Source organism: Wallemia ichthyophaga (genome assembly GCF_000400465.1).
Source record: "Wallemia ichthyophaga EXF-994 unplaced genomic scaffold scaffold19, whole genome shotgun sequence".
NCBI classification, from domain to species: domain Eukaryota; kingdom Fungi; phylum Basidiomycota; class Wallemiomycetes; order Wallemiales; family Wallemiaceae; genus Wallemia; species Wallemia ichthyophaga.
In genome coordinates this window covers 104,297-119,459 of record NW_008806292.1, presented here as the reverse complement: position 1 = coordinate 119,459, position 15,163 = coordinate 104,297, and the positions used below count along the sequence as shown (strand labels likewise).

Genomic DNA, 15,163 nt, shown 5'->3' with positions numbered 1-15,163 from the left:
AAAAAAAGTAGACCAATCACTTTGCATAAATCCCTATTACGCAGCAAAAGGAAAGAACAGTGGTACATTCGCACATTTATCGATACACCCTATCAACAAACAGCAATTAAAGGCACAAGAAAATCAATATATTCAGCATGACTTAAGTGATCGTTGCAGAGTCGATATAGTTAATATTTAGTCGTTTTTTCTCTTTTTAAATATCAGCGCTTTGGTCATATCATTGACCTCTTCTCTCGCTACTTGTAATTTAAGCTTTTGTTCGCCGAGCATTGTTTTGCCTTGTTGAATTTTGGATATGTAGTCTGTCATGTGCGTTACTTTAGAGGTTATTCTTTCTTGTACTTGGTGAATTAATTCTGCGAATTCTTCAATGATTTCCACACCATCTTCTTTCCACTCTTCGAAGGTACTCATTTGCCATCTTTGCTTGCGTAGCTCCAACTCAAGCCTCTCCTTCCTATCAAGAATAGCGTATGGGTTGTCTGATGCTTTTGATTCGTCCTTATTCTTTTCACTTTGTTTTGCTTCGCCAGTTTCGTTAATATTGTTGTTGCATTCTTTACCTTTCCCTTTATCTGCAGAGGTAGTCCTGTTCATTCGATTCGTAAGTTCGCTTTGAATGAGTTCCTCACTCTTAGATGATAAGTGGTTGCTGCGAGGGGAATTGGGACTAGCGCCACTCCCAGTGCTCGACTGGTGCAGCTCTGCTTCTCTATCTATATCCTTCTCCTTATCAATCAGCTTCTGTAGATCAATAAGGCTCTCCATAGTATCTACATCCATTTGTGATGACGAGGTATCTGTATGTAAAACAGTCTCCTCCCTATTAAGTAGGTCTTTGATGTCACTCATGTCGTCAACCTCTGTTAGCTGATACATGTGTTTCTTTCCCTTTGGAGGAGCATTCTGAGAGGTTTTAGAAGCAGTAAGAAGCTTCTCAGCCTTCTTGGGCGTATCACTCTTCTTAGGTGATGGAACCATATCCAAAATCCAGTTTCTCTTTTCAGGGGAAGCGAACTGAATGGCTCTGTTCTGAGCATTGTGAGCACTTTCCACTATGTCATGTATGTTTTCTCTTTTGTATTGATTCGAGTAGAGGTTGGTGTTCTCCTTAGATGACGCTGCTGGTCCTGCTGTCTTGTCTTTCTCGACTGGTTTCCTATTTGGGATGAGATCTTGCTTTGGTTTCTTGAAAACCTTCGAGCCATTTCTATCGAGATTATCGAGGGCATTTCTCTTGCGTCCGCTCTTGGAATGTGGGGATGCTGGTGAATATTTTTAGAGATGCGCAGAGATGGTGAGAGATGAAAGCCTACGGGCAGTCGAAACAAAGCCAGCTCTAGGTTCTGGACTAGCTGGACGCAAGTTGAATGAAGTCAGTCTTGAATCTTCGTTATCGCTGTCGATCGACACCACCGGACCGCGTCCTGCAGTCTTGGCGTCTTTTCTGCCTATTGACGAATGTAATTAGCACATGGCACGTATCTGTTGTCGTTGCTTTATGTACCGTGTGTGTTGCTCATCGTGGTATCGGACAAAGGGCTCTTTCACAATGATCGCATAGAATAAAATTAAGACAAAGAAAAGTTACTGCATTCTATTTCGTAAAATTAATATATGTACCTCTCTTACTCGCGATGGAATAATCTCAATATCAGATATGAGCAACTACCGATGAATCTGCATTTTGTTAGCTTAGTTAGCGTCCATGAAGCAAAGTAAGTTGTAGCGGCTCACCTAATCGCTGACAATCCCGCAACAAAGTAAAGAACTATCGCAATGTATATGTTTGTTCGGTTTCTATGTGATCCATCATCCACTTCAAACGCACTAGTGGATGAAAGAATAGCAGCACCAAGAAGTGCATTCGACAACACCCAGCATAAGACAGTGTTAGTACGGAAAGAGGCATAATAGTCTGCCTGCTTCGTAGCTGGGTCTTCGACCTCTTTGTGAGGCGGAGGTGGGTGAGACATGGTGTGCAATGCGTCTTCGTAAGCTGCATTAATATCGGAATGGTCCGTTGGTAAAGCGATGTCTATTTCCTTATTGCCCTTCTGCTTCTTATCTCCTGCGACACCAAGATCTGTTGCTACGTGGGTATCGCCTTTTGTACCCCAGGAAATATCGTGCGTGTTACAGAATGCTAGAGCTTGTGTCAGTAGTGTTCGTTTCGACTGAGAAAACTCACCGTAGACGTTCAATACATTGATGTAACTTGGAGCAATCATGAGATATTGGAAGAAACTAGTGAGCATGTGCCATGGCTCGAACTGTGTAGATGGTCAGTTATACTGCTTGTAGAAACATCTAGCTACTCACGAATAATATCGAGGATATCAAGTACAACCCATATGTAGCTGTAATAGAAATGACAATAGTGATGAATACTTGGTCGCTGAAAAGATCCCCGGCGGTAATGCTGCCATTATGTGAGTTGATAACATTTTGAATACCAGTGACAGCCAAATAAAAAGCAACGGCAATCTAAAACCCGTATGTGAGAATAACCAAGATGAAACCAAAACACTTACCATATATGACGTAATCAAAGCGAATCCGATAAAAGCAGCCAAGTAGCCCCATTTACTGCTATTACCTTGTGGCCTATTACCCATAGCTTGCAAGAAAGACAAAGCAAGGAGAGCAATATACAGAAATTCGAGGATAACGTTCAAAGCCTTTAGTTTAGATTCAGCCTGCAGCATTGAAGATGAAAGAACACGGAACACGATAAAGTAGTTACCGATTGCGAACCAACTGAAGACAAGATTGACGAGCTGGTAAATCATTTCAACGTGTAGCCAAAATTGTCTAAGCACCGTGTGACCAGAGCGATAGATATTGTAGAAATGGGTAACGGAGTGTATAGCGGCAAAGAAGGAACCATTCAACCAACGCCTACGCTGACTAATAAGCTCTGGTATTCTATCAGGGACATCCGTGTAAGCTTTGGCGGTTTTGACGTAATGTAGTGTCCATTGCATGTTTCTCTTGGAGACGAGTTCCCAACACAAAATTCTATCCTCAGCCAAATACATGTTAGCGGTAAAGATACCAGCATCACCACCATGCAGTGTTTCACCCAAAAAGTACTTTTCAAGCGGACCCTGACCATTTTCGTCATTCTGCAGAGCTACCCATCTGTACGCTGAGAAAGCACCAGGCAGAACAGTGATGTAGCCAAAAATTGATTCAAGAGGTTTGTCAAGGATGTTTGACATTTTGTATTCAAAGTTCTGAGCTGCAACGAGTGGGTTTAGCAAAGCTGACATGTAATTTCCTTTGAAAGTGACAATTTCACCACATGCACCACCAGTATTTGAATCTACGTCGAAAGATTTCCACAAGTGATAGATCGACCTTGGTCCCGGAGACGTACCGACATCAAGTAACATGCAGACATTCGGCTGCAGACTTTCGCAGAAGGCAGAGAAGAACCATCTGTGTGAGTTGATTTTCTTCTGGTTTTTCTCCTTGAGACAGAAAATAATCTGAATTGGTACCTTTCGCTTTGACTTGTCATTGAATTTCATATCTGGCTTGATGTCAATTTGGGAGGTGTACTCGTAGATGTGAGCTGTGACGGGACGACCTTGAACGACGTTTTTGGCGACACCATCTTGATATGCACCGAGAGCGGCGATTGTAGCCAGAGTTCTTGAGTGGATCTTCTGTCTACCGTCTGAGATGATAACGACAACGACCTTTTTCCAACCTTCGTCACCCCAGGTCTTGGACCTACCACGTGAACATAGGTGGACAATGTTGGTTACGACAGAATGCATTGTTCGTGTGAATAAGAACTCGTCTTCGTTGTACCTTGGGTAGGTTAGAGAGGGTTTTTCATTGCTGTCCTAGCACTCACATAGTCAAGCAAATCATAATCTCGGTACGTCTTGGTGGACTGTACAATTGTTGTCTGAGTGTGTAGCGTTCAGCGTCAAACTGACTTGGATCGCAAGTAGCGGCGGTGTACCTCATGTGAGTGAATTCATCGCCTTCTCTATTATGACACATATCCAATAAACGCGTCGGGACAGGACAATCGAGAACCAGGTTACCGTCTTGAAGCTCAACACGTTTTGTTGTCTTGTATCTTCTTGGAACGCGCTGCGGTATACCGCCATAGCGTATAGCCGTGTCCTGTAATGGGATATTTGAGCTGTCTGCTGCGATAGAGGATAAAGAGAAGGACTCACCTCGTCGAAGTCGTCAGCGTTGTTTACTGAAGGGGCAGTACCACTAGGGGCGTGAGTAGAGCCTGAAAGTGCAGTTCCAGGCCTTAACAAACCGACACCCTCAGTATCAGAATTTAGGCGTCGAATTGGCATGCGGTCATCATCGACGAAAGGATCGCTTGGGTTGGTATAAGGGGCGTCATAAAGCTGTACGCCAGTAGGCATAGGATTTGGGTTGGGGCCATGTGTAGCATCTGAGCTTACAAATACTTGAGCTTCCGGCTCAGGCAGCCTTTGGGCTTCTGGCATCATAATGGTGGGTTCTTGGACGGGTGCGTAGCCATAAGAGGCAGGCTGAGGTGGAGAGCGTGGGTATTGGAAGGGGCTTTCGTCATACTCGTTGAATGGATGGCTTGAGTACTGTGGAAGTTCAGTAGTTGATTGCATGGGATATGACGAGTGGTCTTCTGACTTGATGAGCGCGTAAGTGAGCGCGTTTAAATATCAGTAAACACACTCACATCACTCTCTTCTAGTGGTACGTGTCTATGGCGATTCATCCCAAATGTAATGAAGCAGTGATTGCGGTGCTTTTCCAACCACGCTTGAGCACAGCCGCCTACAACAAGACAAAAATTATTACTGTTTGATTTTTACATTCAAGAGTCCTTTATCATTAAGTGCTTCGTTTATTCGTTATTTTCCGCGTTTTCCGCGTTTTCCCTCTTGTCGGTATTCTCCATAAAGACAAGACACTACGTTCCACTTACGCCCCGCTGAAAAGAGGCGCTAATTGTCTTCGAGCTGCTTGTCTCTCTGTTATCTGAACACCTGGGCAGTTTGGACGGACCAAGCTAGATCCATACTCGCTGCCAAATTCTATAAGTACTCCGTTGGTCATTCCAAACCCTACGACCACATCATACTCTCCACCACCACCAGCTGCCACTAAGTTAGTGCTGTTGTATTTCTCGAACATGTATCCAGTGTAGCTGCTATCGGCGTCATACTGTGCAAGCTTCTCGGCAGGTAGTTGATTGAGCATATTTGGGATAGATCCACCAGTAGTGTACCAGCTACAGAAAGTGCTACTAACGAACCGTTGAGCTACCTCATTCGCGAGACACTCTCGCCAATTTTCACAATCATACTCATCCATGAAGCCATCTTTGTTAGATGTGCTGCCGGAAATGTTGTACAGTGGTTGAGTTGGTGCTTGGCTCTCGTCATCTAGTCCAAGCTGCTTAGATGGCACTAATGAATATGTAGACTGTCCATCTTCAGGCCGTTGAAGGGCACCCGCTGTGACGTTGTCTGGTAGAGCTTCGAGTGCTTTTACAGCAATGTCTTGAGTTCAGTGTTTTAGAGTAAGTTCTCGGTTCCACATAGTTCAACTCACATTGCAGAGGTGCCCACGCATTCATATCCCATTGCATCCCACTCTCGAAGAGAGTCGCGGGCAATGATCCGTTGTATCTATCTAATACAAATCTCAACCCTGCAAAAGCAGACTGAGCAGTATCGGTACTTCCCAAGACACTCCCTGGTATGATGCCAGCCCAGTAAGGGTAGTAAGATGCCAATGACCAAGCGTCTGAGTAGTCGCTCGAAGTAGTGTTGAAATCTTTAAATACTAGGGAATACTCGCTGTCATCCCAGTTGAGATCTAAGATAGCTTCTTTGATTTCCTCAGCTCGCTCTCTATGTCCGTCAATCTGACTTTTATTACTCGAAGTCATCTGATACAAAGACGCAGCAGCCATATGAACCTTGTAGAGAATAGAGTTGAGGTCTACAGGTATAATTTGACGGATATTGAGTTCTCTTAGCACTGGCTTCTGATCTGCAAGACCTTCGTTGGCGCGAGGAGACTTGGACCATCGACTGGAGAAATCCCATCCAGACTCAGCAGCAGATGAAAGCTCTGCATAGAGTGACTGCTTCTCTTCATCTGTGTACTCCACGTTTTGGTTTGCAGTCTCGAAGTCTGTGAGGTAGCTCTCTGGTCTGGGTGCAGTGTTGGTAACATTGTACCTAGCCACACTGTGCATTTTACCAGACCAAGGTGATTCTACGGTGGATGTGCGGTTATTTTGCCACCATGAAATTTCCTTCTCGATAGCAGGCATGGCAGTGTCTAGGAAGTCAGTGTCGTTTGTCCAGTTGACATAGTCTTCCACCATCAAAGCGAAGAATGGTGGCTGCGATCTGTTTAAGTAGTAGCTTCTGAATCCATTAGGGATAAATTCATAGTTATCGATAGCGTTGATGAAATTATTCAGTGTCATTTTAACCTCTTGACTCAAACCTGATCTCAACATACCCAGGAAACTAAAATAGCTATCCCAGTAGTATAGCTCTCTGAAGCGACCACCTGGAACGACGAAAGTGTCTGGGTGATTCAATAAAGTGGAATCGCATTCGTCGTTATCGCAAGTGGCGGTGGAGTTTACTTGTCGAATAAGCTGAGACCAGTATGTATGTACAGTGCCAATAAAGCCTTTGAGGAGATCATCGTCGATATTGTCGAGAAATGAGGGTGAATCATCGATTTGAATGAGCACCTCGACCAACTCGCTGCCTTCTGGACCAAAATAGTCTTTAACAAATTGCTCAATTTGACCGATAGTGAGATTCTGTTGATTGTTACCGTTTACGCTACTCCAACCATCTAAGACATCTTGGGTTGAAAATTTTGTAGGTTTATCGACGAAAGTCTTGCCGTCCGCGTATAGCTGGGAGAAAGCGACGGATTGGAGAATATCACTTGGGCAGAAGATAGGATTTGAGCACCACGGCTGAGGGAACAATTGAGCATCTTGATGGGGGATCTCAGTGGAGGAAGGCAGAGAGGGGGAAATCGAAGCTGTGGATAGTGGGATATTTGAAACTGTAGGGGTGGCTGTGGATCTGTATGTGTCCGATTGTTGAAATTGCTGTGCTTGTGTTATGGATAAAGTGGCTGCGAGAGATAAGGGGTATAAATTTCGCAGCATTCCGAGTAATCTAGTAGCGATGATGGATGATTTGAAAGATAATCGTGTGACTAGAGTTCCGATATTAATTTCAAACTCCGTTGACATCACTGATGGCCAGATAAAGTTGGTATCACTTGATCACTCAAGTTAAATTTAAATAATTTATTTTATTTTTATATTTCTGTTTCTATACCAATTAACGCGTATTTATATCTTTACTCCTTCCCTTTCTCTCTTCTTCCAAATGCCAGACGAGATTGTTTTCAAAAAGCGCACAGCCAAGGGCACTGGCTCAGCAAGGCAGAAGGAACGACAGAAATCGGAATCACCTGAACGTGATGCAGAAGAAAGTACGAGCGCTCCAATGCTGTCTTTCAAACAGAAGCAAAAGAGTAGAAAGCAGCCACGACGTTCAAATCTCTCTTTTGGTGGTGTAGAAGACACTGCAACAGCTGCAGCTGATAGCTCTTCCAAGTCTAAAAACAGTCTTCTATCTCAATCGATCAGTAACAGGTTACCAAGTAGAGCGGAAGACGGGGATGCGGGAGACACATCAACCACATCGACCACATCAAATTATTCTCAACTAGCCATCGATCAGCTCAAGGCGAGCACTCCGTCCAAAGATGACGTCCAACTGAGCATTACTGATGAAATGGATAGCGAGGACGGCTACAGCGACATAGCTAAGCGCATATATGGCACAGCAATCAAAGATAGTAAACAAGGTCCCATACCGACAACTATGGCGATCAACACTGCCAAAAAGAAGAGACATGCCGGTTCACAGTCGACAGAGAGCGACTATCTCAGTCTTAATCTTGATGGCGGTAACAGCAGCCATAGTCACGCTCTCACAATTTCTGGTGATAACGTTGATAATGGTGGTGGAATAGAAAGCAGACTGCAGCACGAAGATGATGTTTTTGGCGATGATGGTGGGTTTTGCACTCGCCAGTCAAAGCTCTTGCTAACACACACCAGTCATGGGTGCTTTTACAGGTGCTGATGAGAGCATACACCTTACCAACCAGGCTGAGGCGGATGCGCTGCGGCGACAGCGCAAGGAGCGTGGCGAGATGATAGATGAAGTGTGAGCCAGTGATGTTAGTATTTTCAATCAACTAACGCCAGTGCAGAATGGATGAAGCTGAGGCTTCAGATGAAGAACAGCAGGCATGGGAGAAAGCACAAGCGAAGCGAGCTATGGCGGGCAGCAACCGTCATGAGAAGGATGAAGAGGATGATAAAGAAGTGTACATTCCAGCGCCAAGTGAGTCTTCCAATTGTTGCCTGCACTTATTTCCCTGCTAACGCCACACCTCAAGTACCCGAAACAACCCCCCTCCCGACTCTGGATGGCGCTATTGCCCGACTCAGGGACATGCGTGTTGATGGCGAAAGAGCTCACAGCGAGAAACAGAAACTGTCGGAATTGTCGCAGAAGGAATTGGTCGATCTCTCCCAATCAGAGTCTGAAACACGCCAACAGGTTGAAGAGGTTGAGACGCGTAGGTCGTTCTTCGATGATTTGCGCACATGGGCGGACGATATTGCGAGCTTCTTAGACGATAAAGAACCAGAATTAAATAAAATTGAGAAACGCCACGATGAAATAATCACAGAGCGCTCATCGATACTTTCCAAACGGAGAGAAGGTGGTGAAATGGCGATCACGCTGGCACCAAGTGAAGAAGGAGACTACGCAAAAGCCAAAGAGAGTATAAAGGGAGATGTGAAGCGTCTATTTGAAGATGTGAAGGCAGCTACTTTCCTTGATCCGTCTCAAGTGCTCAATGAAAAGTTTAGCGAGTGGAGGAAAGCATTCGGTGATGAATACTTACGTGCTTGGGCACCTCTGGGGATGGTGAGCGTTTGGGAGTTTTGGACAAAGGTGGAGATGACAGGCTGGGATGCGCTTAGAGTGGGTCAATGTCGATGCGTACTACTACAACTAACACAAATACAAGGATTCAAATAAGTCTATTATGACGCTTAAAGCTTACGAATTCTGTCATAATTACACATCAAGTCACGATACAGATGATGAGATGCACACTGAGGATGAAGAAGCAAAGTTGAACATGGATAAGGAGTGCATACCGCACTTGCTGTCGACTATCATAATCCCGCACTTGATAAAACATTTTGGAAATGGCGGCTACGATCCATACAACGAAACTGAAACGCGGTATGCTTTGGATATGGTAGAGATGGTCGAAGGTGGATTAAGTGGGATGGACGACGAGAAGATAGATGTGAGTAGAAATTGATTGACGTGGTCTCGACTCACAAAACACTTCAGATGCTAGTCATGTCGTTGGTGCAGATAGTAACAAGCACTATAAATGAAATACCTGCTAATATAAATACCGAGCTAGCAAAAAGTATCCTCAAGAATGCAGTCAGTTGGAGACGGATACCGACATCAATCAAGCAGCAAACAGGATATGATGGCAATGTGCAGCAGATGAGGGAATTATTGAATAGTCGCGGTGTAAATACTTAGTGTTGTTATTTTGTGCTGAATGGATGACCACATGTATTCCTATTTAGACAGGCGTGTAATTTTTCACCTACTTTATCCGTTCAACCATTATGTCAGAAGGTGATAATCAGCAGAATGTCAGCAACAATTTGGAGAACAACACGGGCAGTGGAGAGAGAGAAGGGCTTTCAGCTCAGGAAAATGAAAGGTGAGTCGCTGCGCTGATGAAGATGCACACACACTGACATCATCACCAGAAGAATGAAAGATCTCACCAAATCGGACAAGGACACAAAGAAGATGCTCAAGAGGAGAGAAAAGGACTTTAAGAGTGCAGAGAAGCATCTCAGCAAGGCTGAAAAAGTAGGTGATACACTCAGTTGAAAAACTTCTGACAGCAAGTCGAGGCGGAAGCGAAAGCTAATAAGAAAGTCGACAAGACTGCAAAAGCACAATTAAAGGCTAGCGAGAAGAAGACAGCTGCTGAGGCAAAACTGAACAAAGCCAATGCCAATTCAGAAAGTGCAAAGCAGGGATTAGGGGTGGGTGATGGAGTGTAGTGAGATACTCAACTTACCAGAAACAGCAAGCGAAAGAAACTCACGTAAAGCGTAAATCTGAGCTTGAGAATATGACACACGAACGCGAGAAGGCACGCAGCGAACGGACCAAAGTTGAGAGGGAAATTGGAAGCGTGAAGCCAACAGCGTGATTAATAAAATAATTTAAGTTAATATAATTGTACAACACGTAATCTATAAAAGCAAATCAAATAGCTTACTCATCCACCTCATCAATAGCCCTTCCTTCATCTTCACCAACGTCTGCATTCTCAAACTCTTCCTGCTCGGCTGCCTCCATTTCGTACTTTGCATTCTCCTCGTCGTCGTCTTCGAAAAGGGGTTGATCTGGGTTGGGAGCTGTAGGATTAGCGTTGGAGTAGCCAGAGAGATCATCAGCACGATGATTAAGACTGGATTGTACAATAGAAAGGATAGCTTCGATGTCTTGTTCACTCAATCTGTCTTCGAGCTCTTCGACGATGACGTATAGTTCGACGATGGATTTTGGAGGGATATTGACAATCATCAACTTCTCAGCGGTCGTCAGAGTTGAAAATTGAGATAATTGCTCGAGTAATGACGATATTACGTGCTCATTTTGGTTTGTACTGGGGAAGGCAGGATCGCTGAGGTATCTCAAAGTCTGTATTGAGGAGAATGAGAGGGATTATACAACGGCTAGGAGAACAAACCTCATTTTGAATGAAACGGACGTTATCGGAAGTGTTATGTGTTTTGTGCTCAGATTGCATGTCTTTGAGGAGGGAAAAAACTTCGTAGTTACTTAGGAGACCAACGCGTGTATTAATAACTTGCATGGCTGCTAGAATGTTTTGTAGAGTGCTATGCAGTGCAGTGCTGTGCTACGCTGATGAAAGTCAACCAACAAGGATACGAAAGAAATGGATGAATATTTACGTGGATATAAGTACAAGAATACCACGTATTCCAACTAAATCCACTAAGGTTAACTTACCTCAAACAATTTTCAAATGATTTTGGATTGGCTAGCGCGTTGATTAGTCTCTACCAAGGCGAACGATATTCTCTTAATTAAGTAAGCAGCGAAATTTGAAGCTAATTTATCAAATTAACCAAGTAATCAGATAATGTAAGTCATTTGTATTCCCTTACTCACTTACCACACTTCCCCTCCCTTCTGACAACGCACAACGCACAGGTCCTCTGAAATACGCCGTAAATTAGTTATCGTTGGTGACGGTGCCTGTGGAAAAACTTGCCTTTTGATCGTTTTCTCAAAGGGTACTTTCCCTGAGGTTGGTATTTACTATTTAAAGGTATATTCAAGCTCATATTCCTCAAGGTATACGTTCCAACCGTTTTTGAAAACTACGTTGCAGACGTCGAAGTTGATGGAAAACACGTTGAATTAGCTCTGTTAGTTGGTCCCATTGGCTTATATTCATCATATCTCACTCCACCCACTCAGTTGGGATACTGCTGGTCAAGAAGATTACGACAGATTGAGACCTCTGTCTTACCCTGATTCTCACGTTATACTCATCTGTTTTGCTATCGATTCCCCCGATTCTCTTGATAACGTACAGGAGAAGGTAATGTTTTACTTAATCCGCTCATATATTCTAACACCTCTTATTCAGTGGATTAGCGAAGTTATGCACTTCTGTCAAGGCCTTCCAATCATTCTAGTCGGTTGTAAGAAAGATTTGAGGAATGATCCAAAGACGCTCGAAGAATTACGCAAAACTCAACAAAGACCTGTTCAAGAATCTGATGGTAGAGGCGTCGCTCAAAAGATTGGTGCAAAGCATTACTTGGAATGCTCCGCTAGATCTGGCGAAGGTGTAAAAGAAGTGTTCCAGACCGCAACAAGAGCCGCTTTGCTTACAAAGTCAGGAAATAGATCAAAGAAGAGCAAGTGTGTCGTCATTTAATCGTACACCTATCTCCCTTGTTCATTCTTCGTTCTTGCCCATTTGACCGATGACTCAAAGATATAAATTTTCATCATGATTTTTATCTTTTTCTATTAGTCTTACTAGTCTTTATTTCAACATTTTCATTTTTATCAACTCCATCAAACATCGCTTTTATGTCTTATATTCTTTCAATACAAAGTATACTTTTAATAATACAATTGTTGCGTTTTGCGTGTTTAGGGTATATCTCCGTTGATGTATACTAGTATTTCAACGTTTGATCATTGTCTATTGCGTGACCCGTTTCCCAATCCTTATCTATTTGCTTATCCCGTTAGCTTGCCCCATTTGCCTATTCATATGTGCAATTTCCTGTCTTCCATTCATCGAGCCATGCTGCACACTCTTCCTCCTTTCTACCCAATGCAGTCAGCCAACCAAAGAGTCTCTCTTCGAACCAGTAGCGGTAGGTTAGGTAAGGGCGTGCTAGCGAGAGATTGAAGAGTCTAGAACGAAGTTGAAATACTGGTTTCTCGTATGCTGCGTGGAGGTGTTAGGTGGGAGTGTTCAATCAAATACTCCAAACACACCAGTCGGTACTAATGGATTCATGTATATCTCAGGTTGCTTGTGAGACTTGCGGTGGATGTCGTAGCTAGACAGGAGGCATTCCGAAGTAACGCACTCATCGAGCACTCTGAACCGGATAGGGTCACTATCGCCACTGCGGTCAACAAACCAACTTGCGTCGAAAGCCGTGATGCCATTCCAGCAGCTATTCACAGGTATAGGCTCGCCTCGACGGAGGAGATCTATCGAGTGGGCATCCTGGTAGTATGGCCACACCACTTTCGTCCGTCTACTACATGTGTCGCGCGTTACCCATGTATCGTACAGCCCTATTTTGAAATAGTCAAACGCGCATACCTGGTCATATGCCCCGTTGCGCGTGTTGAGCAGCCGTACTACGCTGAACCAGTCGTAGAAGACGTCGTTGAGAAAGACAATCTTGTCGAAGTGGTTGAAACGCTCGTCGAGCTGTCTTGTGAGGGGGGCGAGAGTTAGATTGCGCACGCTTGCGAGATAATTTATTCTCTCATTGCCGACAAAGAAAGGTTTCTGGGTGGAGTCGTCTGTGATCACTGTGTGTGGTATGCTCAGGCGTGTGAGAGCATCGTCAAAGTGGTGTAGAAGATCCTTTGTATTGTCATGGCTATTCGACTCGTAGATGCTTATATACACATTATCGCGGCCAAGGTAGTCAGATAGTTGGAGGAATTGGTCGAAGAAAGCAGGTAGAATATCCTGGCTGTTGTAGAAGTTGGCACTGAAGAAATACGTAGATGTGCTGTTGTTTGCCGGATGTTGCTCATTCAGCTCGGAACCTGGCCCGCTTAGGGGATATGTTGGCTGTGTTATCAGGTAAAGGAAAGTGAGCGTGGTGAACACCAGAGTCACCACTCGAGGACGTGAACCTTTTACTTTACTGAATGTAAGCAACTGTATGAGTATGTATAACGGTACGGTTATCAGTATCAGCGTCAAGTAAATCAGTAGCGTGGATGGGAAACCAAAGTAGAGCCACTCAATGGCCATTGCAGAGAGCGTCACTGATGTCAGCATTAACGCCTTGCTGTATTCGTGTAATTTGCTCATTCAATCCTCGCAGTCTTGCTAGAAAGAAGGTCGTACTTGGAATGATCGATCGATCCTTCACGGGGATATTTAGACCGACGGGAGCTGTAAAGTTTAGTGGTTGACGTTGTTTGGGAATATTTCTAGGGCTATATCACCTGAACTATCTTAATTTATTAGGCTTCTAAATCCCTGGAATGCGTGCATTTCTCGCTCAAGTGATCGAGAGTAATGTGCTCCGAATTACGCAAGTTATGTAACTAATGTATCTCGTGTAACTCATATGGCTCTGTCGTGTAGCTTTGTTTTGCAATTGTACCACCAACTAAAACATCACGTTTAAGGAACATGTTAGTTTAGGCACCAAACCGGTAACAATCGATGGAATCATCCTATCTATCAAAATAAATATTTTAGTTGAGATTTCTAAGCGTAAGATCGTAAATAACTCCTTCCACCTATTTTTAGTTAGTGATTTCGTAGTAAGGGACCGCTAAGACAAAACTCCGCAGCCTGCGCAGATACATGCCAATAACTTGCCAAGAGCTGTCAACAAAATAACAAAACCTACCTTATTGATATCATATTTGAGTGCATCAAATTTCCTCCTCAAAGCATCATTCTTGAAGTTGAGTTGTGAGAGGGCTTGGTAGACGTCTTTGATGAAAGCAGATATGCGCTTAGGACGGTCAAATTCGTTGAGGATGACGGTGTTTACTGTTAAGCGAGTTAATTCAGATACTAGCTGCATCAGGGCGAACAAGTAATCGTATAAGTGGTTGTCATTGTTAATCATCAGCTTGATTGTAGAGTAATCAATTATGTCATCATGTGAAAGGTAGTTTGATAATAAATTCAAGTAAATGAAGGTTTGAAGTGATCTGTTCCAGATATGCTCATATTTGGTGTAATCTGTAGGCTCAATTTCAGAGCAAAGTTGATGGAAATCTTTGGCGTACTGAAGCAATCCACTTTCCATAGGCTTTATTATGCTTTGAGGTATTTCAGATTGCTTGATTGAGTGGATATTCTGTGCAATTGCTGTTGACTCGTGTAAACTTTCATCCATAACAGCGACTCTATCTTTTAAAGATTGCTTGTATTCATTATCTTTCTCAATAAAACCGTTAAGATCTTTCAATTGCTCCTTAAAGCTATCAGAATGAAGTCTTTTAGTGGGATTTGACATAGTGGCAGTGGAAGTTGATTATCAAGGTAAGATAATGTATAATCTACCTTGAACGATATGGAATACAGAGAGTATTTCCAACTAGCACCCTCCGTAGTGATCGCAGTCATCGGTTGAATTTTCAATAATCAAAATGAGCAGATTGAGCAGGGAAAGGGATATATATGAATGAGATGATTGTATAATTCAAATTCATCAACTCCGATTACAAAATATTTTTAAGAT

At 43.5% G+C, this 15,163-nt stretch overlaps 7 protein-coding genes across 7 annotated transcripts; 3 read left to right on the top strand and 4 right to left on the bottom strand.

Annotated features, from left to right (window-relative positions):
• Nucleotides 1–177: 177 nt before the first annotated feature.
• Nucleotides 178–7,267, bottom strand: J056_001918 (Chitin synthase 4; the record flags this gene model as incomplete). Its single annotated transcript, XM_009271546.1, has 11 exons — nt 178–1,268; nt 1,320–1,454; nt 1,835–2,149; nt 2,195–2,276; nt 2,326–2,490; nt 2,538–3,825; nt 3,872–4,149; nt 4,206–4,655; nt 4,706–4,730; nt 4,955–5,531; nt 5,584–7,267. The coding sequence occupies 11 exons, from the start codon at nt 7,265–7,267 to the stop codon at nt 178–180; spliced, it is 6,090 nt and encodes a 2,029-aa protein (XP_009269821.1).
• Nucleotides 7,268–7,406: 139 nt separating this feature from the next.
• On the top strand, nt 7,407–9,671 carry J056_001917 (GC-rich sequence DNA-binding factor 2; the record flags this gene model as incomplete). Its single annotated transcript, XM_009271545.1, has 6 exons — nt 7,407–8,100; nt 8,147–8,255; nt 8,302–8,435; nt 8,491–9,086; nt 9,133–9,420; nt 9,468–9,671. The coding sequence occupies 6 exons, from the start codon at nt 7,407–7,409 to the stop codon at nt 9,669–9,671; spliced, it is 2,025 nt and encodes a 674-aa protein (XP_009269820.1).
• Nucleotides 9,672–9,760: 89 nt separating this feature from the next.
• On the top strand, nt 9,761–10,362 carry J056_001916 (uncharacterized protein; the record flags this gene model as incomplete). Its single annotated transcript, XM_009271544.1, has 4 exons — nt 9,761–9,858; nt 9,908–10,013; nt 10,049–10,192; nt 10,237–10,362. 4 exons carry the CDS (start codon nt 9,761–9,763, stop codon nt 10,360–10,362), a joined length of 474 nt encoding a protein of 157 aa, XP_009269819.1.
• A 65-nt stretch (nt 10,363–10,427) lies between these two features.
• On the bottom strand, nt 10,428–11,031 carry J056_001915 (DNA-directed RNA polymerase III subunit RPC9; the record flags this gene model as incomplete). Its single annotated transcript, XM_009271543.1, has 2 exons — nt 10,428–10,856; nt 10,906–11,031. The coding sequence occupies 2 exons, from the start codon at nt 11,029–11,031 to the stop codon at nt 10,428–10,430; spliced, it is 555 nt and encodes a 184-aa protein (XP_009269818.1).
• Nucleotides 11,032–11,058: 27 nt separating this feature from the next.
• Nucleotides 11,059–12,129, top strand: J056_001914 (GTP-binding protein rhoA; the record flags this gene model as incomplete). The annotated part of the gene is made up of 5 exons (XM_009271542.1): nt 11,059–11,063; nt 11,394–11,490; nt 11,538–11,611; nt 11,664–11,787; nt 11,836–12,129. 5 exons carry the CDS (start codon nt 11,059–11,061, stop codon nt 12,127–12,129), a joined length of 594 nt encoding a protein of 197 aa, XP_009269817.1.
• A 337-nt stretch (nt 12,130–12,466) lies between these two features.
• On the bottom strand, nt 12,467–13,770 carry J056_001913 (uncharacterized protein; the record flags this gene model as incomplete). The annotated part of the gene is made up of 2 exons (XM_009271541.1): nt 12,467–12,654; nt 12,705–13,770. The coding sequence occupies 2 exons, from the start codon at nt 13,768–13,770 to the stop codon at nt 12,467–12,469; spliced, it is 1,254 nt and encodes a 417-aa protein (XP_009269816.1).
• A 392-nt stretch (nt 13,771–14,162) lies between these two features.
• On the bottom strand, nt 14,163–14,938 carry J056_001912 (Translin; the record flags this gene model as incomplete). The annotated part of the gene is made up of 2 exons (XM_009271540.1): nt 14,163–14,207; nt 14,321–14,938. The coding sequence occupies 2 exons, from the start codon at nt 14,936–14,938 to the stop codon at nt 14,163–14,165; spliced, it is 663 nt and encodes a 220-aa protein (XP_009269815.1).
• Between the last annotated feature and the right edge of the window lie 225 nt (nt 14,939–15,163).